General features: G+C 42.7%; 1 protein-coding gene across 11 annotated transcripts in view; it reads left to right on the forward strand.

The window, feature by feature from the left end:
* TEDC1 (tubulin epsilon and delta complex 1) overlaps positions 1-19,519 on the forward strand; it is a 64,026-nt gene that overhangs the window by 25,423 nt on the left and 19,084 nt on the right. For 6 of the 11 annotated variants that reach the window (XM_085231107.1, XM_085231109.1, XM_085231104.1 and 3 more), the window contains 3 exons: positions 8,060-8,184; positions 8,950-9,028; positions 17,576-17,671. In XM_085231107.1, the coding sequence (XP_085087233.1) occupies positions 8,060-8,184; positions 8,950-9,028; positions 17,576-17,671 (300 nt within the window). The remainder of the gene's footprint in view (positions 1-8,059; positions 8,185-8,949; positions 9,029-17,575; positions 17,672-19,519) is intronic. The other 5 variants (XM_085231110.1, XM_085231105.1, XM_085231106.1 and 2 more) reach the window with 3 other exon arrangements.

Raw genomic sequence — 19,519 nt, forward strand, 5'->3', positions numbered from 1 at the left:
CACCTGGGCGATGTGTCTGTGTCTGACCTTGCATGAACGGGCTGTTGTAATACAAGGAGATCTGGCTCCTCTCTCCAGGAGAACCAAAGTGGATCTGATGCTAGGATTCATTACTGCCAGAAACTGTCCAAGCAGATAACCTTTTTGGTTGGTAGCGTGGCTTATTGTCTGGCTGATTTTAGAATCTAAGAGTCAGAAAATGGTTTATGTTGGAAGGGACCTTGAGAGATCACCCGGTGCAACCCCACTGTTTAAGCTGGGTCACCTAGAGCCAGCTGCCCAGGACCACCTCCAGGTGACTTTTGAGTACCTCCAGGGTTGGAGATTCCATGACTCTGTGTGACCTGGCTCTGTGCTCACACAGCAAAATAGTTTTTATTTCTGTGTTCAGACAGAACCTCCTGAGGCAACTTCATTTTTCCTAGTGTACTGTTTACACTATTTTTTTTGCTGTTCTCAAATATTTCGTTATCACAGACATTTCAATTTACTGTTTGAAGTAGTACAATTCACCTGTTTTAATACAATGTAATACATTTGTTTTACATATTAGTTTATAGAAGTTCTTCGTGTATGTAACTGAAATCAGCTTGAAATTTTAAGCTTGGCCCTCACGAGATCAGTATTTGGCAACTTTCTGCAGTCTGTTCAAATCTGTTTGCTCAAGGAAGAAATTCTTTCTGCTGCTACTTTTAAGAGTAGAAACAGGCATTGTAAATATTGCACAGAAAGAAATTCTGGAAAGTAAATCCAAAGATGGGAGATAGTCTCATGTTCAAACCCGCTAAAGTAAAGGGCACGTTAATCTTTCATTACTGAGAATTCCTTGGATGAATGGTTTGCATCCAGCCTCTTGATTAAGTTCAGCTGCTTAGAACATTTTCCTGGAAAACTATTGTAGAGCAGGTGGTTAGGTCAGCTTGAGATTGCTTTCTCATTTCTGCTTCACAGTTCCTTTCCTAAGGTTTGTCCAGCAGCTCAGAACAGATAGCAGAACAGTCCTCTGAAGCCCATACTTTACAGTCTCTTGAGCTTAGCAAAAGTCCAGCAAGGTCTGGTGAGCTGGTATGAGAAGCTTCTACACTGTATGGAAGGACTTAGCAACTACTTTTTTGCAAAGCCTTATCCTGAAATCGTCACTACTCTCTTAGAGTATAGCATAACGACACTGCTATGAAGCCCATTTGGGTTTGGCAGCACTATTAAGTAATCATTCCAGAAGTCTTTCTTGCATGCTGTTCACTTTCCTGAGTCAGAGCCATCAATGTGGAAGTGGGAGATGATCCCATTCAAGAGGTTGGTATCATAACTGGAGTGTCACACTCACTATGGCTGCTTCAGGTGCACGAATCAGTGGAGGCGCAGGGTAAAATGGAAAGAATCTGTGCTTGTTCCAAACACGGTGCTGCAGTCAAGAAGTAACAAAGCTACCTTCTAAACCTTAGTTCTAATCTGGTAAGGTTTCATTCTACCTTTCCCAGGTTTAAGCAACAACTAAATAAAAATACCCCTTTTAAACTGATCACTGAGGGACAGATGCAGAGTAACAGCAGATGTTTTCTTCAAATCAGTTGTGGATGGCCAGGCTCCATCTCCAGCTTCTATTTCTCTAGCAGCTGTAATCCCAAACAGGTTCCAGCTCCAGTGCTGGATTGTTTGAGCAATCTTCATGGTTTTTGTCTCTTCTTACCTCTATTTCCCATAAGCAGCTTCCAGAACTCAGATGCTCTGTATATATGATGAGTCCCATATAACAAGGTGGCACGGACTTGAAAAGGCAAGGGTACTGCAAGTGCCAGTGTTCCAGATGGGTATAATACTCGTATGCAAAGAGATGCTTCTTTGGAAAACATAGTAAAAAGCCTAATTTTCAGATATATTCATAAGATTAAGTGAATTATGCATATTTAATAGCTTGGTTTCCAATATTGGTACAGATGGCAGTGCTCTGCCAAATGTTTTTTTCCAAAAACTGTGAACTATCTTTTTCTCTTTGAGTAATATGACATTTCTGTTAATGTCACCTCAAATAATATCCTGCTGCGTGGATCGATAAAAAGAGCAAGCATGAGAATTTCTTACTGTGATGCACCCATAGTTGGTGGATGGCATTGTAAATTCCTTCTTGTGTTGGGCATCTTTCAAAGGGTGGAAATGCAAAGCGGATCGAAGTGTCAAAATGAGCCATCACAGAAAGGACATCGGGCTGGTTGTATTGAAGCCACGGGAACGTTTTCATCCATAATATCTTCAGATAAGTTGCTCTGACCTGCAATAAAACAAGAGATGTTTCTTCTGACAGGGGAAGTGTGCCAGGATACGGAGCTGGGAAGTTAAACTTCAGTTTATGAAATGGAGGAGTCGCACTGCCTCTTTTCTATAGCAGCTGCACATTCACTTGTTTAAGTGCTCTTTCCCTTGGATTTCTGACAATAAAACTCTTTAGTGTGCTTTTTATGTACAGGAATTTTACTGGACATTATTATTCTTTTATCATCGTAAAAGCTTTTGTCAGATTCATAGAGCTGGAAGTGCTCCAAGTGTAATAGTTTTAATTACGTTTTTCCTTAGTGAGGCGTAATGGAAATCCCAACCTCCCTGCAGCTCAGCTGGGCCATGATGTCTGTGTGTGCTGCCACGGGTCATGCCTTGCTCGCTTCCTGCACTGCCAGAGGTGTTGGGGAACGGGAGGTGATGTTATTTCAGCTGGCATTCCATTTCCAGGAGATGTGTGTACGCACCTGCTGGCTCTTAACCTCTACACGACGTGGGACAGATGGGGGAAATTTTCATACCAGTGAGAATAATGTAATCCCACTCTTGTTTATGAAGGCCGTTTACCTTAATTCTGCACTGCAGTGTCACCAGCTCTGATATTTTACCTTGAGCCTGAAAAATGCATGTTGGCCTTCAGAGTCATTAAATTAACTTTCTCATCAAGCTGTGAGCATATATAGAGATCAATGAACTCTGAAACAAAGGAGTCTATTCCATTGCTTCCTTCTTTTATACTGCTTTATGTGTGGAATTCAGCCTTACTGATTTTGTGATTAGCAAAGATTAAAAGCTGCAGTCAGGACTCAGGTCCGGGGTACAAAGCAAGCTGTGCTGGGGAGGTCTTGGAAATAGTAATGGGTGAAAAAGGACCCTTAGATGCCAGTGGATCAATTTACTGTCTGTGATGGCAAGTAAATAATGTGGCTGTCTGCCCAACTGCTGTGCAGAGAAAACTGTATAGCTGAGGTGTGAATAGCTGATTTGTTTCAAAATCTAATGAAAAATATTTATACTTCTTGATTACTGACCTGTTTGAAGGGGAGTTTCTTTGACCTATGGAACTGAGGTCTCTGAAGGGAAGTAAAAAAGACCAGCAAACAAATAATCTGTCTGACTTTGCTTGCATTACAGATGATCAATTCCACATCCATAAAAAAAATATAGGTGAGCTTTAGCTCTCTGAGCAGCAGATTGGGTGGGCTGGGGTAGGATGGTACTGGCACAGCATTAATCTGCTTTCTGAGCTGTCCATGTATCTGGGAAGGAAGCTGACATGCAGTGTGTGCGTAGGGTTTCTTTTGGTCAGATGGGACTGCATAATTTCTTACTGGGACATTCAGAAGGGAAACGATCAAGCTGTAAGATAAGTTGACTATGGACCTTAAATCTCCAGACAGAGCATCTGTCCCAGATGGCTGTTGCAGATGGGTGACACAGCGGTTTGTTCTCTGTAATAATGCATGGTTTGAATTCATGCACAGCAATGAAGAGTTTCTGTTCTGTTCAGAACGGGTACTTTTGGGCTGGGAGGATTAGGACCTGATAGGCATTGATTTAAAAAAAAATAAAATATTGAGTGTGCATTTACGAGTTGCTTTGCACGATGTCTTCAGTTTGCATTGTGTGTGTGCATATCTGGGATTGTGCACTTCTTTGCAGAAAATCTCCCTTGTCTGCTGAAGTATTTTATCTGTGCAGGCATGCTGGGCGGTGAGATTGGCCATGCTTGGGATGCTCAAACCCTGCGTGCAAGTTTGTAGCCTGCTTCCACCCGAGTAACAGCACCACCTCCTGGAACATGTGAGCGGGTGAGCAGTGAGAGTTATCTCCTAGGTCACTGAGTTTTGGCTGTGCTATGGCTTTATCTCCAGAAATGGGTCCCAAGTTGCTGACTGCCTCAGGTGAAAATGGAATAACTACAGCAAGATAATTCCAGCTCTGTGTGCCAGGCTATATTTGGTGTCCTTGTTCCGCTTGTTTGGGACTCCATGGAATGCTCTGGTGATGACAGATGCTGCAGGCAGGCGCTAGGTGAAAATAAGCAGTTAAAACCCCGCTGTTGAGCTTGATACTGTGTCACGTCACTGATTTGACACAGACCTGTGCTAGCATGTAGTGCTTGCTGTAATCGGCCCCGTTACGGTCTTGTATGGTAGGGCTGATGGATATATACCTTGTTTGAATTTCAAAGACCTTGCCTTGGGACCATCTGATAGTTTATGATGTCCCTCCATCTGTTGTAAAAGAGGCTGAACCAACTCATCCTTCTGAAAGAGCAGAGCTACCAAAGGAAAGAGCAGGATCTGTGCTGTCGTTTGTGGTGCTGCTGGTAGGAAATTAATTCAGGAAATGCAGGCTTGTACTGCATGCAAATTCCAGAAAAAACGATTTGTTTTATTTGAGGGGGGAAGACCTTGGGCTTCAAAGACAAGCTACCTTCATTGGCATAAATTGTAGATTCATTATCTTCTGCAATGCTCTGGCAACTAATTCTGCTTGATCTGGCTCCTCAGCTTTTTTTTTTTCATTTGTAATGTTCATTGCTTCCATAGCATGGGAAGAGCCATAGTTCTGCCATCGAACAAGGTCTGTATTTCATGTTCTAACTACTGGTCTAATTAAGGACACCCTCGCCTATTTGTCATTGTGTTTCAATTTCTTGAAAGGAAAAATACTCGAATTTTCTCAAGTGAGCTCTACACAGAAAATATGACATAAACTTCACGAGTAATTGCATAGTGGCTTGTGATTATTTTTGCACATGAGGGCTTTTTTCTTTTTCTTTTTCCTGTACATATTCTGTCTGAAAACTCTCCTTGGCAGTCTGAGCTCTACAGAAACCTTCACAGAGGTGTTTTATTGTTGTGCCAGGCTCTCTGTGAGCTCTTCACAGAAAGATTTTAGAATAAACCAATAGTCAGTGTGGGGGAGAAGCTGTGTTTCTGTGAATGAGATCAGAAAGGTAGAGAACAACCTTCCCCAAAGGAATACAGAGGTCTGTGACATAATTCTTGAAGCAATAGGACGGAAGAGCCAGCCAAGCCCCAGAGGATCTGCGTGCAGTGAGATTTAGACTTGCTCTATGCACTGCCAGGATGAACTCAGTTGGAATCAGCAGTGGCTCCCGGCGGTTCGCTCACAGGGCTTCAGGTGACCAGGGTCTTTAAACTCTGGCATTGCTGAATTCTGTTTTCAGAACAAATAGATTGATATTCTGCAGCGAGAATATTTGTGTGTGTTTTTTTTTTTTTTTCCCTTTTACAGACCTTTTTCAACGTATGGGATTTTTTTTAAACCATTGCATCAACGTTTTAACCTGTTTTTTAAGCAAATTTGTTATCATTGGTGATTACTGCCGGATGCATCAACTAAGTTGTTACTTACATTACTGATGTAATGAGGAATAGTTCTAGGACTGATGACCTTTAATAAATTTCAGGGTTCACCAATGAATTGTATGTTAGACTCATGGACACGCGTGTTTTGAAAAGGTCAGTGATGACAAGCTTTTGGAATTTACATAATTATGGTCGCCGCTGCACTTTGAATAAAGCCAGCAAGAGTTTTGCCCTTTTAAGTATTCAGGTTTTCTTCTCTTCCCGTCTTCAGCTTGCTTTTCTGAAGCCATTCCAACATTGAGACCACGGAGAAGATGGATCCGGGGAGCACGTTAGTCATTCTGGAGGTTGTGGTACTTCAGCTAATCAATGGATAGCTCGGATGTTGCAGGAGGGATGTTCAAAAGTGTCTTTAACAAAAAAAGAGGAAGGGAAGATGGTGCAGTGAAACACTACTAGTAGTATATTAGGTATGTTTCTTGCAGTATTTTGTCGCAGAAATATTTCATCGTTTAGAGAGGGAAGTGCCTTGTATCTGAGTCATAGCTGTCAAGAAGAAGGTTGTTGCTGAAGGTGAAGAAGGGGTTGGAGCAGGGGAATTGCTGAAGAGGAGGGAAGCTTTGTCCTGAAGGGCACGGTACCTCTGTGCCATTGTGTTCCCAGGTTCCAACGAGGCAAGTGACTTAAACTAGACTTTACGTAGCAGGTGGGTGATGAGCCATCTCCTATGGTTTGTGTGCCCAATTGGATGCTCAAGGCTATGAGTTACGGAAATACTGAGTTGCTGCTCTGAACTTAGTAGGCCTTTGCTGTAGAGCCCGTTAGGAGTTTTGACACTGTTGGCAGAGATGTCAGGCTCAACCCCGGTGGTGTAATGGCTCCTGGCAGCACACTGCAGTGTTAGAGCGGTTCCTTGGGTCAGCTGAATGGTGTTAATGCAGTGTGAGGCCACTGCCTCCTTCTCTTGCTGAAGTTCATCAGCTGTGGCCCTGTGCCCTGGTGATGGCACAGGAGCTAACTCAATCAAACTTCCTGCAGTGCCTCTGCAAGGTATGGAGGTGCACTGGGGAGAGGTAGCCTTGAAGCCCTTGTAATAACTTCTGAATTCTCTGGAAATTGAGTCTCACAAGTCTCAGTCAAGGTAAGTAAAAGAAATGGAAGCATTTCACTTTCATTTCTTTGCTTTCATTTTCCATTTGTAAAGCGACCGCAATGCTATCGTTTCATCTCACATGGGTCATTAGGAAAGATAACTTGTTTATGTGGAAGATAAGAAATTCTGTCTTCAGAATGGGGTTTGAGTGATGTATGGTAAATAAATCCATGGTTTCCCTCTGAAGAATAGACAGAATAATATGCAATTTAAAGAAAGGAGAAGGAGTAACTGATGGTGTGATCACCAGCTGTTCTGTGCCCTCAGTAAGACAAGTGAGAGAGGTAAGCATTTTGGTCACATAATGCTGGATGTTACATCCAAGGGAGCATCAAATTAACATTGTTTAGGTAGCTTGAATTCTAACACTTTAGTTTTGAATGTTTATTTCCAACCTCAGCAGTTACCTTCAGTGCATTGTGTGTTAAAAGCATAAAGCATGCATACTGCCCTGCACTCCGAATAGTGCTGTCAGTCAGAGCCAGTGCCTTCTTTTCATGTTAAATTACTTAATGTTTTGTGGTATTGTTCCACTCACGACATTTTATATGCATGGAAGACGGATTGATGAAAACTAACATCAAGGCTGACATTAACATTGCAGGGAAGAACAGGTCTTATACCGAATTATTTTCGTGGTGGTTGTTGTTTGAGTAAGAATGGAGGCTATGAGGTTGGATTTGATAGGAAGATCACCTACAGACTTGAACAAAATATAGTTCTGTGCTGCTATTCACTGAGCTGGGTCAGGGGGGTCTTGGGAGAGCATCAGTGCGGCTTCCTGCCCCAGCCCATACCACCTGCCCTGGCCTCAGGTGCAACTTTTTCTGCTGGTGAAGTATGCAACTTACCAGTGTAAGCTGCAGGATGGAGGAGGAACTGGCTTTAAATCCCTATGGCTTATGTTGGTTGAAAGATTTACTTTCTAGATACCTCTTGCTCGGTGGTCCTTGTGTGTGAGAAAACTGCCCTATCACCTTCAAAGTCTACAGTGCTTGTTTGTTGTTCCTTTTCTTCGAGAAAGCCCTGTTGGCTTGAATTTTGATCTCTTGAAAGTTATAGAAATTGGAAAAAAATGTTGTATCTTATTTCTTCCAGCTACGTACGTGCAAATCCCACCTTGCAATTCCTGGAGCTGCAGTGGATAGTGTCTTACAAATGGGATGACTTGGTTCTTGTCATGTATTTCCCATTGAGTTAGGAGAGCAACTACTGAGAAAATAATTTAAAATACGATCAAAACCTCTTGGTGATTCAGGTATTCTTTTTCCTTCTCATATTTCATTGCAAGGAAAGAATAAGTGCTAAGAGAGCAAAGAAACTCAGAAACAGCATGTGCTGCCCACCTCATGCTGCATGGAAAGAACAAAGAATTTTATTCTTGCCTTATTTTAATGACTCACTCTACGGAAGGAGGTGGGTAGGTTGCTGTGTTATTTTCCTCCCGAAAATCCATAGCCAACTGGTGTTCAGTTCATTTACTGACATTTAATACATAAAACATGGTTTGCTATATCCTGATGGAAACAGTAAATCAGGTATTCATTTGCAAAAATGAGTCAGAGCAGATGCAACCCTTGACCTGTAATTTTTCCCAATTTTACACGTATGACAAGTAGCTTCAAAGCTGCTTCTGTACAGTATCTACATGTAGTTGGGTTCCTGAGCCTTTTTAAGCAAGTGAAGGATGCTCTAGCCAGATGAGCACTGTAGAGGCAAAGGCAATCCATTTTTGTAAGATAACATATATTGATATTTCTAAGGCAGATTTTAGTCCATTTTAGAAGGGAAAGAAAATTTTGGAAAGAAAATTTAAATATGGATGTTGCGTGTGGTTTCCTCCCCTTTCAGGCTGCCTCTGTTGTGCTGCTGATGGGGGCTTTGCCCCCTCCAGAAGCAGTGGGACTTGGCTTCCAGCTCCTGTCTGGAAGGTGGGCCAGGAGCATCCTGAGTCAGGATGAAGCTGGTGGTCTAGGTGGAAGTTTGGGGCTGCTGATAGGAGAGAGGATGGATGTGTACCAGTGGGAGAGTTAATTTAGGGAGGATGGAGAGGCTAGAAACATATGGAGTGACTCCTTCTCATGCTGTAGAAAGAGAGAAACCTGCAGGAGATAAACTCTGCTTTGAATCTCAAAGAACGAGTGTGATCAAACCAGTCCTCTCTGTTTCTCTTTCCTGCAGCTGTCTGCAGTGTTGGTGGCTGTCTGCTCGTTTGGTGCCTGCTGTTCTGGCTGGTGCGGTCCTGCCTGCTCTAGGACAGGTACTTCCCACCTCTGCAGCCTTGTCAGATCCTGCTGGTGGTTCCCTTTCAAAGCACTGTGAAGTATCCCATCCCAGAAGGAGACAGAGATGTGTAATTAAAGAGCTTTCAGGGATGGAGAGTGTTTCTCTGGGTATTGCTAAGGGAAAATCCTTCCATTCATGTAGTTGTCAGTTAGAGATGGGCTGGATAAGGGGGTGATGGGGTGGGAAATAGTTTGGGCCACTCATATTGGTGTCTGGCTGTTAGTGCTTTAGGGCCAGTACTGTTCAATGTCTCATGAATGGCTGGCGTGACAAGGTGGAGGGTGCCAGTGGTAGGTTTATGGACAGTGCTGTGCTAGGCACAGCAGTCACAGCTTTGTAGAAGCACCAAGAGGATGTTTGTGGTGTCTGACTTCTAATAGAGATGCAGAGCAAGTAGGAGCAGGCTCTTCTCAAAAGTGCTGGGACTGGAGAAGGGGCAGCAGGCACAAGTGAGAGTTGTGGCCAGATGGAAGGGGAAAAACTGCCATGAGGATGGGGCAAACGCTGGAGCTGAATCCTGGAGAAAACAGATAGATTGCTGGAGATGCTCAGAGCTTGTTGGGCAGAGCCCTAAGCACCTTGTATGGGTGAGAGTGCTGTTCCTACTGATGTGGTTCTGCATGCTAGCATGGGACTTTGTTTCCTGCTTTGAATCATTCAGTTGTTGAGCTTTGTACCCAGTTGCACTTTCCCAGTGCCCCTTCTTGGGGAGGATGCTTTGTTTTTTTTATTACTCCAGACAGTTTTAGTGCTGAAATATTTCTTTAGATATTTTTTAAGCAAGGTGGCCTCTGGCTACAATTAGTGTCCCGTTGGAAGAACTGGAAGCATTATACAGCAACACTAAAGCAAATCATTCTACCTCATGGCATTATTACCTTGATCTGAAAATTTCCCCAGGCTGCTATTTGTCACTAATATTGCCTTCTGCTAAACTTATCCATACAAAAAAAAAAAGTTAATAGAGCTGCAGTTCTGGAGTTGCCATCCCCATTTTTTTGGATGAGTTATTACTTAGTATATTTTATTGACCAAGCACGTAGAGTTCTTTGGTCCTTGAAAAATGATGCAGTGGTTCATCACGGACTCAATAAATTGTGGGACGGGGCAGCAGCAATATCTTAGTCTCCTGTGCCATAAGAGAGGAAAGCATCTCAGAAACACTGTGCTAAAGTAGGAATTGCAGGGTGTGACTTGCACTGCTTACATTGTCACGGTGTCTCTTATGCGTCCTTGGAGGAGGCTTCGGGTTCAGAGTTGCTTGCTTGCTGCCATTCTTTGGTGATGGATTTTGGAGGGTCTCATTGGTCCAGTCCAGAGGATCTTAACTGAGATACTGGGCCATGAAGGAACAAATCAGATCTCAGGAAACAAAATGTTAAGGTGAGGCACTTTAAAACTTGTAACTCGTTTCTTGAATTGTGCCTTCAAGCTAACAGTAGCCACTAGAGAGAGCAGAGCATCTTTGTAATATGCTTATGGAGTCATTGCTGTTGTTTTCATCTAGAAGAGAAAGCATTTACCAGTTCCTGACACAAAAAGGACTATGAGGGCTGATCTGGGAGTGCCCCAGAGCTGTGACAACGGCCTTATGATCCATGGCTGTTACCTTGTGCACTGAGCTGGCAGTACCCATCCGCATACAGAATAGCTCAGCCTTAGGGCTGTACTGAGGACTTTGTAGAAATGCCTGATACTGCCCCTATTTCTCATTGTCATGAGCCCCTCTTGGCCCAGGTAGGTAAATGCCTGGTCAGCTGGGGACCCTCTGGCATCTTAATGCCAAATGGCTGCTTTGTTTTCTACTGATTCAATCTAAGCTACCGCTGCATCAGAAGGCACTTAACCCACCTGGAAAGCCAAGCAAACTAGAGCTATGGTAGTCTGCATGCTAATGCTAATTAGAGAAACAAATTGCACTTCAGTTCATATACTGCAGTGGCAGTTACTAGAAAGCTGAACTGAACTAAAATCTGATTGGTTTGTTTTGTTCAAGTAGCTGAAGAAGTTATGGAATCAGCTGTTACTCCTGCTTTGCAAGCAGATTCAGATTTGTGGTTCTTCTTAAACAAGTTTGTCACTTAATATAGAGAACTGTATTAAGAGAGGAGCAAGAGAAATGAGTTGATGTAGGGGAGATGAGCAGACTTTAAATTAGTAGTTTCTCCAGTCAATAATGCATATATTAAAATGTGTGAAAAATACCTGCGTGCGTGGTAGCTGTGACGGCTTGTCAGAGAAGGCTGGGAGAAACTGTATTCATAAGCTTATGCTAATACACACATGGAATAATTTTTTTCGTTCGTTATTAAACTAGCATGGACATCCTGCCATAATTCTGTGTGCTGCTGGGTCTGCAGTGGAGAAAGCCATTCTTCTTTAAGTTTCTTCTCCTGTCTTTGGTTGAGAGTTAAATTTTATGGAATGCTTCTCTTAGTGTTTAGAGGCTGGGTTTCTGTTGCTGTGGATGCTCTCCGGGTCAGTTCTCATCACAACATGCATCTGGTGGGGCCTTGGCAGTGCCCTTACAGCAGGACTGGGGGAACCCTGCTTTCCTGGTTTGTCGAGCCCTGGGTTCAGCACATGTTCCTTATGGGTAAGTAGGCACAGTGGCAGATGCTTGTGGGGAGGTCAGCACCAGGAAGGCTGTTCCTTCAAGCCCATCAGCTTGTTCCTTCAAGCCCATCAGCTTGTTCCTTCAAGCCCATCAGCTTGTTCCTTCAAGCCCATCAGCTTGTTCCTTCAAGCCCATCAGCTTGTTCCTTCAAGCCCATCAGCTGTATTCTTGCAGGGAGCACGTGGGGAGAGAATAGGCAGCTTGAGAGGCTTACCTGGTCATTGGGACCTGCTGGCTGAGAATAGATGATCCTGTATGGATACCCAGCAGGGGGGTATAGCATCAGTGGTGCTCAACTTGTGCTGCATGCTCTTTCTTTTGAGGAGAAAGAACGAAAGCTCAAGGGGAGGCAAAAAGCCAATCTCTTGGCTTAGTGGGTGTTTGGCAATACGAGCTGGTTTATAAAAAGCATTTCTTCAGCTTTATAGTGTTTTTGTCAACTCGCTGCCAAATGCAGGATGAGGATCTCAAGGAAGGACGCGGTGAATAGGTAGAATAAAATGGTGGTAAAGGTGGATGGGATAATAAAGTGGGGAGGGCAAAACCTAAAGGATCTCCCGTGCTGAAGTTGGTAGTAGTAACTAAGACAGAATGTGGTGTGCTAACGTCCGGTGTGGAAGCATAATGCAGAAAGGGGGTTATTGGAAGTGTAATGTTCAGTTCTGAATTTAATGAGTTTAAAAAGTATTTGAGAAATGACTTGTTTCTATTCCAGCATGTGTTTTTGTGGTCTATTAAAATACAGGAAAATGGGCAAGTATACAGGAGGGGGGAAAAGGAAAAGCTGAATATGGATAATGCTTTGTTCTATGTACAGAAACAGTCTAAATAAAATCAGTTCAGTAATGGTCTTTCTTTGATATCAGATTCATGGGGTACTGGATAGCAGCACAATATGAAGCTGCCAGGCAGCGCTGCAATGCGATTTCATGTCCTGTGAAATCCTCTGGCTAGGATTTCTTAATGTAAATCGTGATTTTATTTATTTATTTATTTATTTGGTACCCACTGACTGTGCTTCAACTGAGCTTACATTCAGCAAAGGGTGCTTAGTACTGCCTGAAAATTTGGCTCCTACCATTTGCAAAGTTATATGCCCAAAATCAAAGTACTTTTGGGGAAGAAAATGCCCACCTTTTCTATTCTCATCCATCTTGATCTTGGCTGCTAAAGTGTAAAACTTGCCTTGTAATCAATTTTTTTCCTGGTATTTTTGCCCTGTGTTCAATATATGCCATATCCTCAGGGAAAAAATGCAAAGTGGTCCATTCATTGACCTGCTCCCTGCAAATGAATGTCATTGTTAGCACAGCCCAGCTCATTGCCTATTGATGGGAAAGCTGTAGTACAATTCTTTATGTGCCAAATGCCTCATTTTGTTTGCTTTAAATCCCATTTTCTTTCAGTTTCATTTTAAACAGATGTTTTCTAAATCCCTCCACAAATAGCAATTACGTTTTATAATGATGATCTTTGTCACTTAAGTTTTTAACTAGTGGTTTGATTCCCTGCTCTCAGCAATGTAAAACTGAGCTAGCTCTACTGAAGTTCAGGCTGTGCTGGTATACAACTGGTGTTGGTGAGTGGAAAAGTCAGGTATTTTTGGAATTTTTGTACACTTCCAAGCATCTGGAATTAACATTCTCCACATAAAGTTGCTCTATTTTAAATTATAAGTATTATTTTTAGAAGATCCATGTCCTGCTTGCTCTTAGTGCAGCAGGGAGTTTATGCAGAAGTACCTGCTTTTGGAGCTCTGTCCCTTTTAGTGTTGTGGTCAGGGACTCTCTGGGGTCCATAGCTGCCAGTGGAAGAAGCTGTCATCTGCCCTGTCATCCATCCATGTTGTGATTTAGCTGGGCTGTGGTGTTTCTCCTGCTCTGTCTCAATCCTCAGCAGTATTTCTCCGCCTGTGAACAGACTTGAGTCAATCTTTATTTGCCCTGTGGCTAGAGGCTGCTTATTGGTCTGTTGGGTTTTGCTCCTTAGCTCCTGTACTTCACTGTACTGCAGTGTGACTTTCTGGTCCATTTATTTTAGCTTCAGCCTTCAAGGGATATATGGGAATGCTTTAAAGAAGCTTTGCTTTTGGAGAAATCACAACATGGAATTGAATCTTGGAGCACTGAGTGTGTCCACCTACGGTGTTATTTTCTACCAGCCCAAGATAGGTAGGATATAAGGATTTTCTCTGCTTTTTGGTGAGGAGCTTCCACAACTTTGCCCTGGTAATGTGCAATTCAGGGAGCATGCACCATCTGAAACCCAACAGCCCATGTTTTTTATTTCATCTGGTGTTTGGGCCTTAGTCTCACTTATGGTTTACCTCTGGCAATGTGAAGTGTCTGCCTTGGCCATGAGTACTTATCCTTTTCTTTGCATTCTTGAGAAGGAACTTCTCTTCTGCTTTCCTGCAGTTCTCAGGTATATCAGAAGTAGTACTAAAATGTCCAAAATTTGAGTTGAATAAAACCAAATCCATTTTAAACAAGTCCATATCTGAATCAGTCTCCTGATACCACTCCCCATATAAGCTTTCATACTGAGCTTCCAAAGCATGTTCCAGCTCTGTGTTGGGCCTCGAGTCACACCTCAGAGATGCTAGCAGTGGTCTGGAGCCCAATGCAAGTCTCTCATCTCCAGTCAGGTGTGAATAGGTGATGAATCAGCAGCATTTTATCTCTGAGCCAAGAACAGAATGCGTTGCTGAAAGCTCGTTATTTTGGTGTGTGTGTCTAACAATGGGATGATTTTTGGAATATTTAGACAAAGCAATTTTTGATTAAAAATTCTTTTTGTAGTGGCATGCAGGATGAATTACAGTCTGTGGGCACTGCAGATTAAATGCCTGTTGCGGGGAGCTGATCTTTGGAGCTGAGCCCATGAAAAGGATGCATTATGCTGCAAATTATTAAATATTGATTTCTATAGTGGTCTGCAGGCATCAATGAATTTAGCAATATGCTTGTAAATAGAATGAAAAAGATTAATACCTCGGCAGAAAGATAATTACAGATACGTTTAAATGATGACTGTGGTGCAAGGTAGGTACGTGGTACGTAGTGCTGTGGAGGACTTCAGTTCATTGTTGGGTACCAGAGCCACCCAGAAGATGTTGTTACCTTGATTGTTTGCATCTCAAGCTCCCAAAGTTTCTGGAGCTCCTTGGGCCAGGCTGCATGCTGGGTGTTTGCCTACAGAGGGATGTGTTTGTATGCAGCTTGCTTCCTCCTGCAGTGCTGGGAGGTTTCCTGGCAGCGTGCTCCCTGCCATCCCAGCTAAGCACAGTTTAGCCTCTCGAGGAAAGCTGTTGCTTGCACGGTGTTTGTGCCAGTGATACCTTCTGTACAGTGGTTTAGAGAAGTTGCTACTGCAATGTTTGCTCTCAGCATTCAGTGTGGAATTACTTCTCCTCAGAGATTTGCAATTTGAATTTGTCATTACCTTTTCTCTCTGTGAAAGTGTGTTAGAGCAATGACTTCTTCCAGAAGAAAGGAAATGGATTTTGTGTCTTAGTTTTATTGGAGGAAAGGCAATTTTCATACACTATCCCTAAGCATCGTTTTGACAACCGCATGCGGCACATCTTTGACTTACTGCTTTGCTTTGTTCAAGAAACAAAATCAGTGCTCTTCTGCAGATGTTAGTCTTTAAATTTCATTAGGAGGGATGACAACATCTGGGCCCTTAGGCCATTAAAAGCAAGGAGACAACTTTAGCTGCAGCTCACAGACTCGTCTTGCATTTTGAGATGGATGTGGAGCAGCAGGAGTGGAATTGCTCTTCACAGAATGACAGAATGGCCCGGGTTGGAAGGGACCTCAAGGATCACGAATCTCCAACCCCCCTGCCACATGCAGGGCCACCAACCTCCCCATCTAATACTGCACCAGGCTGCCCACGGCCTCATCCAAGCAGTGCATCTCCAGGCAAGCTGTTATTGGTGCTGAGAAAATGCGTGCTGTTGACCTCAAATTTGCAAAATGCGTGATTTTGATTAAGGAATGGTAAATGCTCACAAGAAGCTCTGGTGATGGTTGAAGTTGGGGAATGAGTGTGAGGGGTTCATTTGCTCAGTGTTGTATCTGAGTGAAAACCTGGGTCGCGTGGAGTCTGTCCTTCTGGTAAAACTAATGGCATGCTGTCCGTTAAACCTCCCACCCTGAACATTACTTGTTTTTATATTGTTTGCTAAGGTACTTCAAGGATATTTGTACAATTTTAGTTTTTGCTTTTATTCTCTGTGCCGCAGTGACATCTGAGTCTTATAAGACCTGCATGAAGGATGGCACAGGACATTGCCCAGTGAGGCTGTGGATGCCCCTTTCCTGGGAGCATTCAAGGCTAGGCTGGTTGGGCTGTGAGCAACCTGGTCTAGAGGGAGGTGTCCCTGCCTATAGCAGGGGGTTGGAACTCGATGGTCTTCCAACCCAAACCATTCTATGATTCTGTGATTGCCATCCAGGAGCGGTGTGTGTTTAGATAATGAAATGTTGGATAAACCACCCTGGAGGATGAGCAGGGCATCTGGATCCAGATTTATGGCCTGGTATTTCTGAGGATAGTAGCACCTCAGTGAAAAGTGAGGATGTGACAGTAGGTGAATCAAATGGAACTTTCCAGTTCAAGAGTGGCATCACTAATGGCACAGCTTGGAAAACAAACATGCAAAAATCCTGGATTCTGAGACTGCTCAGAAGGCTGTGATTGCTACTAAGGTCTGTTAGCTCCAACTGATTGTCTCCAGAATCATATCATCTCAGGTCTAGTGGAAAAGCAAAGCAAAATGGAAGCAAAAAAAAAGCAAATGACTTTTTTTCCTAAATTTTTCCTATTTTTTTAAGACTTAAAATGAAAAATTCCCTATTCCAGCCCTCAGTCCTCTTTAGCTGTCACAAGACTTACTTGGATGGCAACCACATGCAACTTAGGGCCACATTACAAAGCTACTTCAAAATCAGGTAACATTAGCTGTTGCCTGAATATTTAATCAACTTTTTACCTGAGTTTTATTGCCAGCATGAGATCCCCTGAGTTAAGCTGTTTGTGCTGTGGATATATCTATGAGCAGAGAAAAGGAGGAGACCATTCTTCCACGTAAGCAGCTGATCCTGAAACTGGCAGTCAGTGATGCCAAGTGTCAGCTGTGCAAACAAATGTGTAGCAATTGTATTTTGGATCAGCAGTTTTTTTAGAGCAAACTGCTCATAATTTCCAGCAATAACTTTTGAAAGTGCATTCCCTTCTCTGATTTCTTTGTCTTCAATTTATATCTGCAGAATAAAATTGCAAAGCCAACTGATGCTTTACAGTTACCTCAATTACGTGGTATGTAGGTCATAGCTAACCCCAACAAAGCTGGCAGATTAGTTGTCTGTAGAAAGTAGGTATAGCTGTTACTGATTTCATCCTGATCATCCTGTTTGAGACAGCATACAGGTACACGTGTCTTTTTTAAAACCTTGCTGTTGGTGTCAAATCGGTGTTATTATTGCATATGAGGAGTTCTACTAAAGGGCCGACTGTGTAAGCTTTAGCTGGGACAGCCATGCTGTACACGGCCTGATTAAACTTTGCAGCTTTGATAAATGAGTGAATAGAAGAACAGAATGTTCTTGGAAGAAGAAAAAATGTTGCTGGAGAAACAGTTGATATTGGTAGTCATGAAGCACAGAAGATTTGAAGACGGGCGTGCATCTAGATCTGAATGTATCACAATTTGTGTTCACATCGTGTTTGCACAGCTGGTTTTACAGTGCTCCTATAAAATAACACAGCGTTGTCCCATGCATCGTTAATGCCCGTGGAGTTCTGTTGTTGTAATGCATACCAAATGCATGTTTCATTTAGTTCACAAATGAGTACCGTTACCTGATTTTCTTTCCTTTGTTTCCTTTTATCCAGCTGTTACAGCATCTGGAGTTGGAAACCATGCAACTCGAAGCCTTTCTGGAGTGGAAGCAACTGGAAGCGGTTTACTGGCAGTGGATGGTAATTAAAGTAATTTTAAAGGATGCAACTTTCTTGACTCTAACCAATAGCTGACCACTTACAAAGGCTCTTTGCTACAAAAATGCTGTGAGACATCTGTTAAACAGCACTTCAGAAAAGGAAAAAGGGTTTGGTAAAGAGAGCAATGTGTTCTTAGTTCTTCTTCATCCCTCAGTTTTCTTCAGTAAGACTGTGAGTCCTACCAGCTAAGCTGAGGAATTGCAGGGCAGAGTAGCAGAGCTCCATAAAGTTAATACAAATGAAAATGCTTGATCTTCATCTCTTTAATGTTTTTAAACATAACAGTCATACATTTCGTTAAAATTAAATGGGTTTGCAGAAGAGGGACTCTAAGCTTTATTGCAGACTTGAGAGCAACTAAATTTGCAAGCAGCTGATACTGAAAACAACTTCATTTTTTCCCAGCCAAATAGTGTGTTGAAATTGGCAATTTCCCCTTGAACTGTGTTGAATGATCATAAGAAAATCAATAAGCCTTTCTGTGTGCATCTTTGGATTTCTCAAGTGAGTGTAAACGGCAGCATCCATCTCACTTCTCTCTGCAACTTCTGTCCATTTACAATTGCTGAAAATAATTCTTCAGAGCACTTCATTAGCTGCATGAGTTTACAAAATTTTGGGAATCAGTGAGCTGACTATTAATTGCCCACATGCGTCGTTCTACACTAAAAACCAGGCAGAGGAGTGTAAAATTACCTCACCTGTCTTGAATACTCCCATTGCAGAGCCATTTGGATTGCCACTAGTTACGTAATAGCTTTTGATTACTCATCTACCATCTTATAATTGCAAAGCTTCAGCTCTAGGATAAGCCTATCTCCAAAGTCATGCTGGCAAAATGGAAGGGCAAGTGCTATGGCATTTTGGTGTAGCCACCTCAACCACGTTACGGTGTGGGGAGTACTGTGGTGGTTAGTGCTTGTGTGCTTTCTGGAATTCAGTCCTAAATAAATACTTGCAAAAAACCCAGCCAGCACGTCTTTATTTAATGAATTGAATGTGGCAGTGGCTTTGTTCAGCAGAATGTTGATGGTTGTGTTCCCATATACTGTAGGTTGTATGAGGATGAGATGTGCTTTGAAGATACAGAAGTATCCTCTTTCCATTTTTACCCGTATTTTTTCTTGCTGATCTGATGACCAGAATGATTCTTGCATAATTACTGCCCTCCTGATGCTTGTAGAGAATGTTAGTAATGTATTCCTGATGAAGCTCCCCTGTGCTGATTACTGAACGCTCTTGTATTGATGGGCACGTCTGCCCTGCAGCCTTCCATCTTCGAGTGTCTGTATCTGGATGCATTGCTCAGTTTCCTTACTCTTACCTTTATAGGATATGTTCACTGGCCATCAGATTACGAGCTTATTTGCCATTATTTCTGGCAGTGTATTTCCATTGCCCTTGCCCCATGCTCTGATTTTTGTGTGCCCTTACAATCTGGGCAAACTCAGCTTGTCTGTTTGTGTGCGGATGGACTCTGGGATGCAGTAGAGCATGGGCAATTTTATACTAATTCTGAAAGGTTCGCCCACAATCTATGAATGTATCCCTCAGCATTTGCAAATGGAAAATGTCTGACTGAATGCCTGACTGGGCTCCCCAGCCTTTATAGGGATCCACCAGCTAGGCTCTGAAATTGGAACGTCTCTTGCACTTATCTTTGCCTGATTCAGCAGCTGAACTTGCATGTTTCTGTAGGAAGACAGCTATTTAGTATCTCCACATCTTTGCATGCTTGCTTCTTTTTTTTTTTTTCTCTTTTTTTAACAAGTGCAGCAAAGTGTCAAGAGAATTTTCTTCCATACTGTCTTAGGTTCTGGGTTGTCAGATGATTTT

Source organism: Meleagris gallopavo, chromosome 10 (assembly GCF_905368555.1).
Source record: "Meleagris gallopavo chromosome 10, MGAL_WU_HG_1.1, whole genome shotgun sequence".
In the NCBI taxonomy this organism is placed as follows: domain Eukaryota; kingdom Metazoa; phylum Chordata; class Aves; order Galliformes; family Phasianidae; genus Meleagris; species Meleagris gallopavo.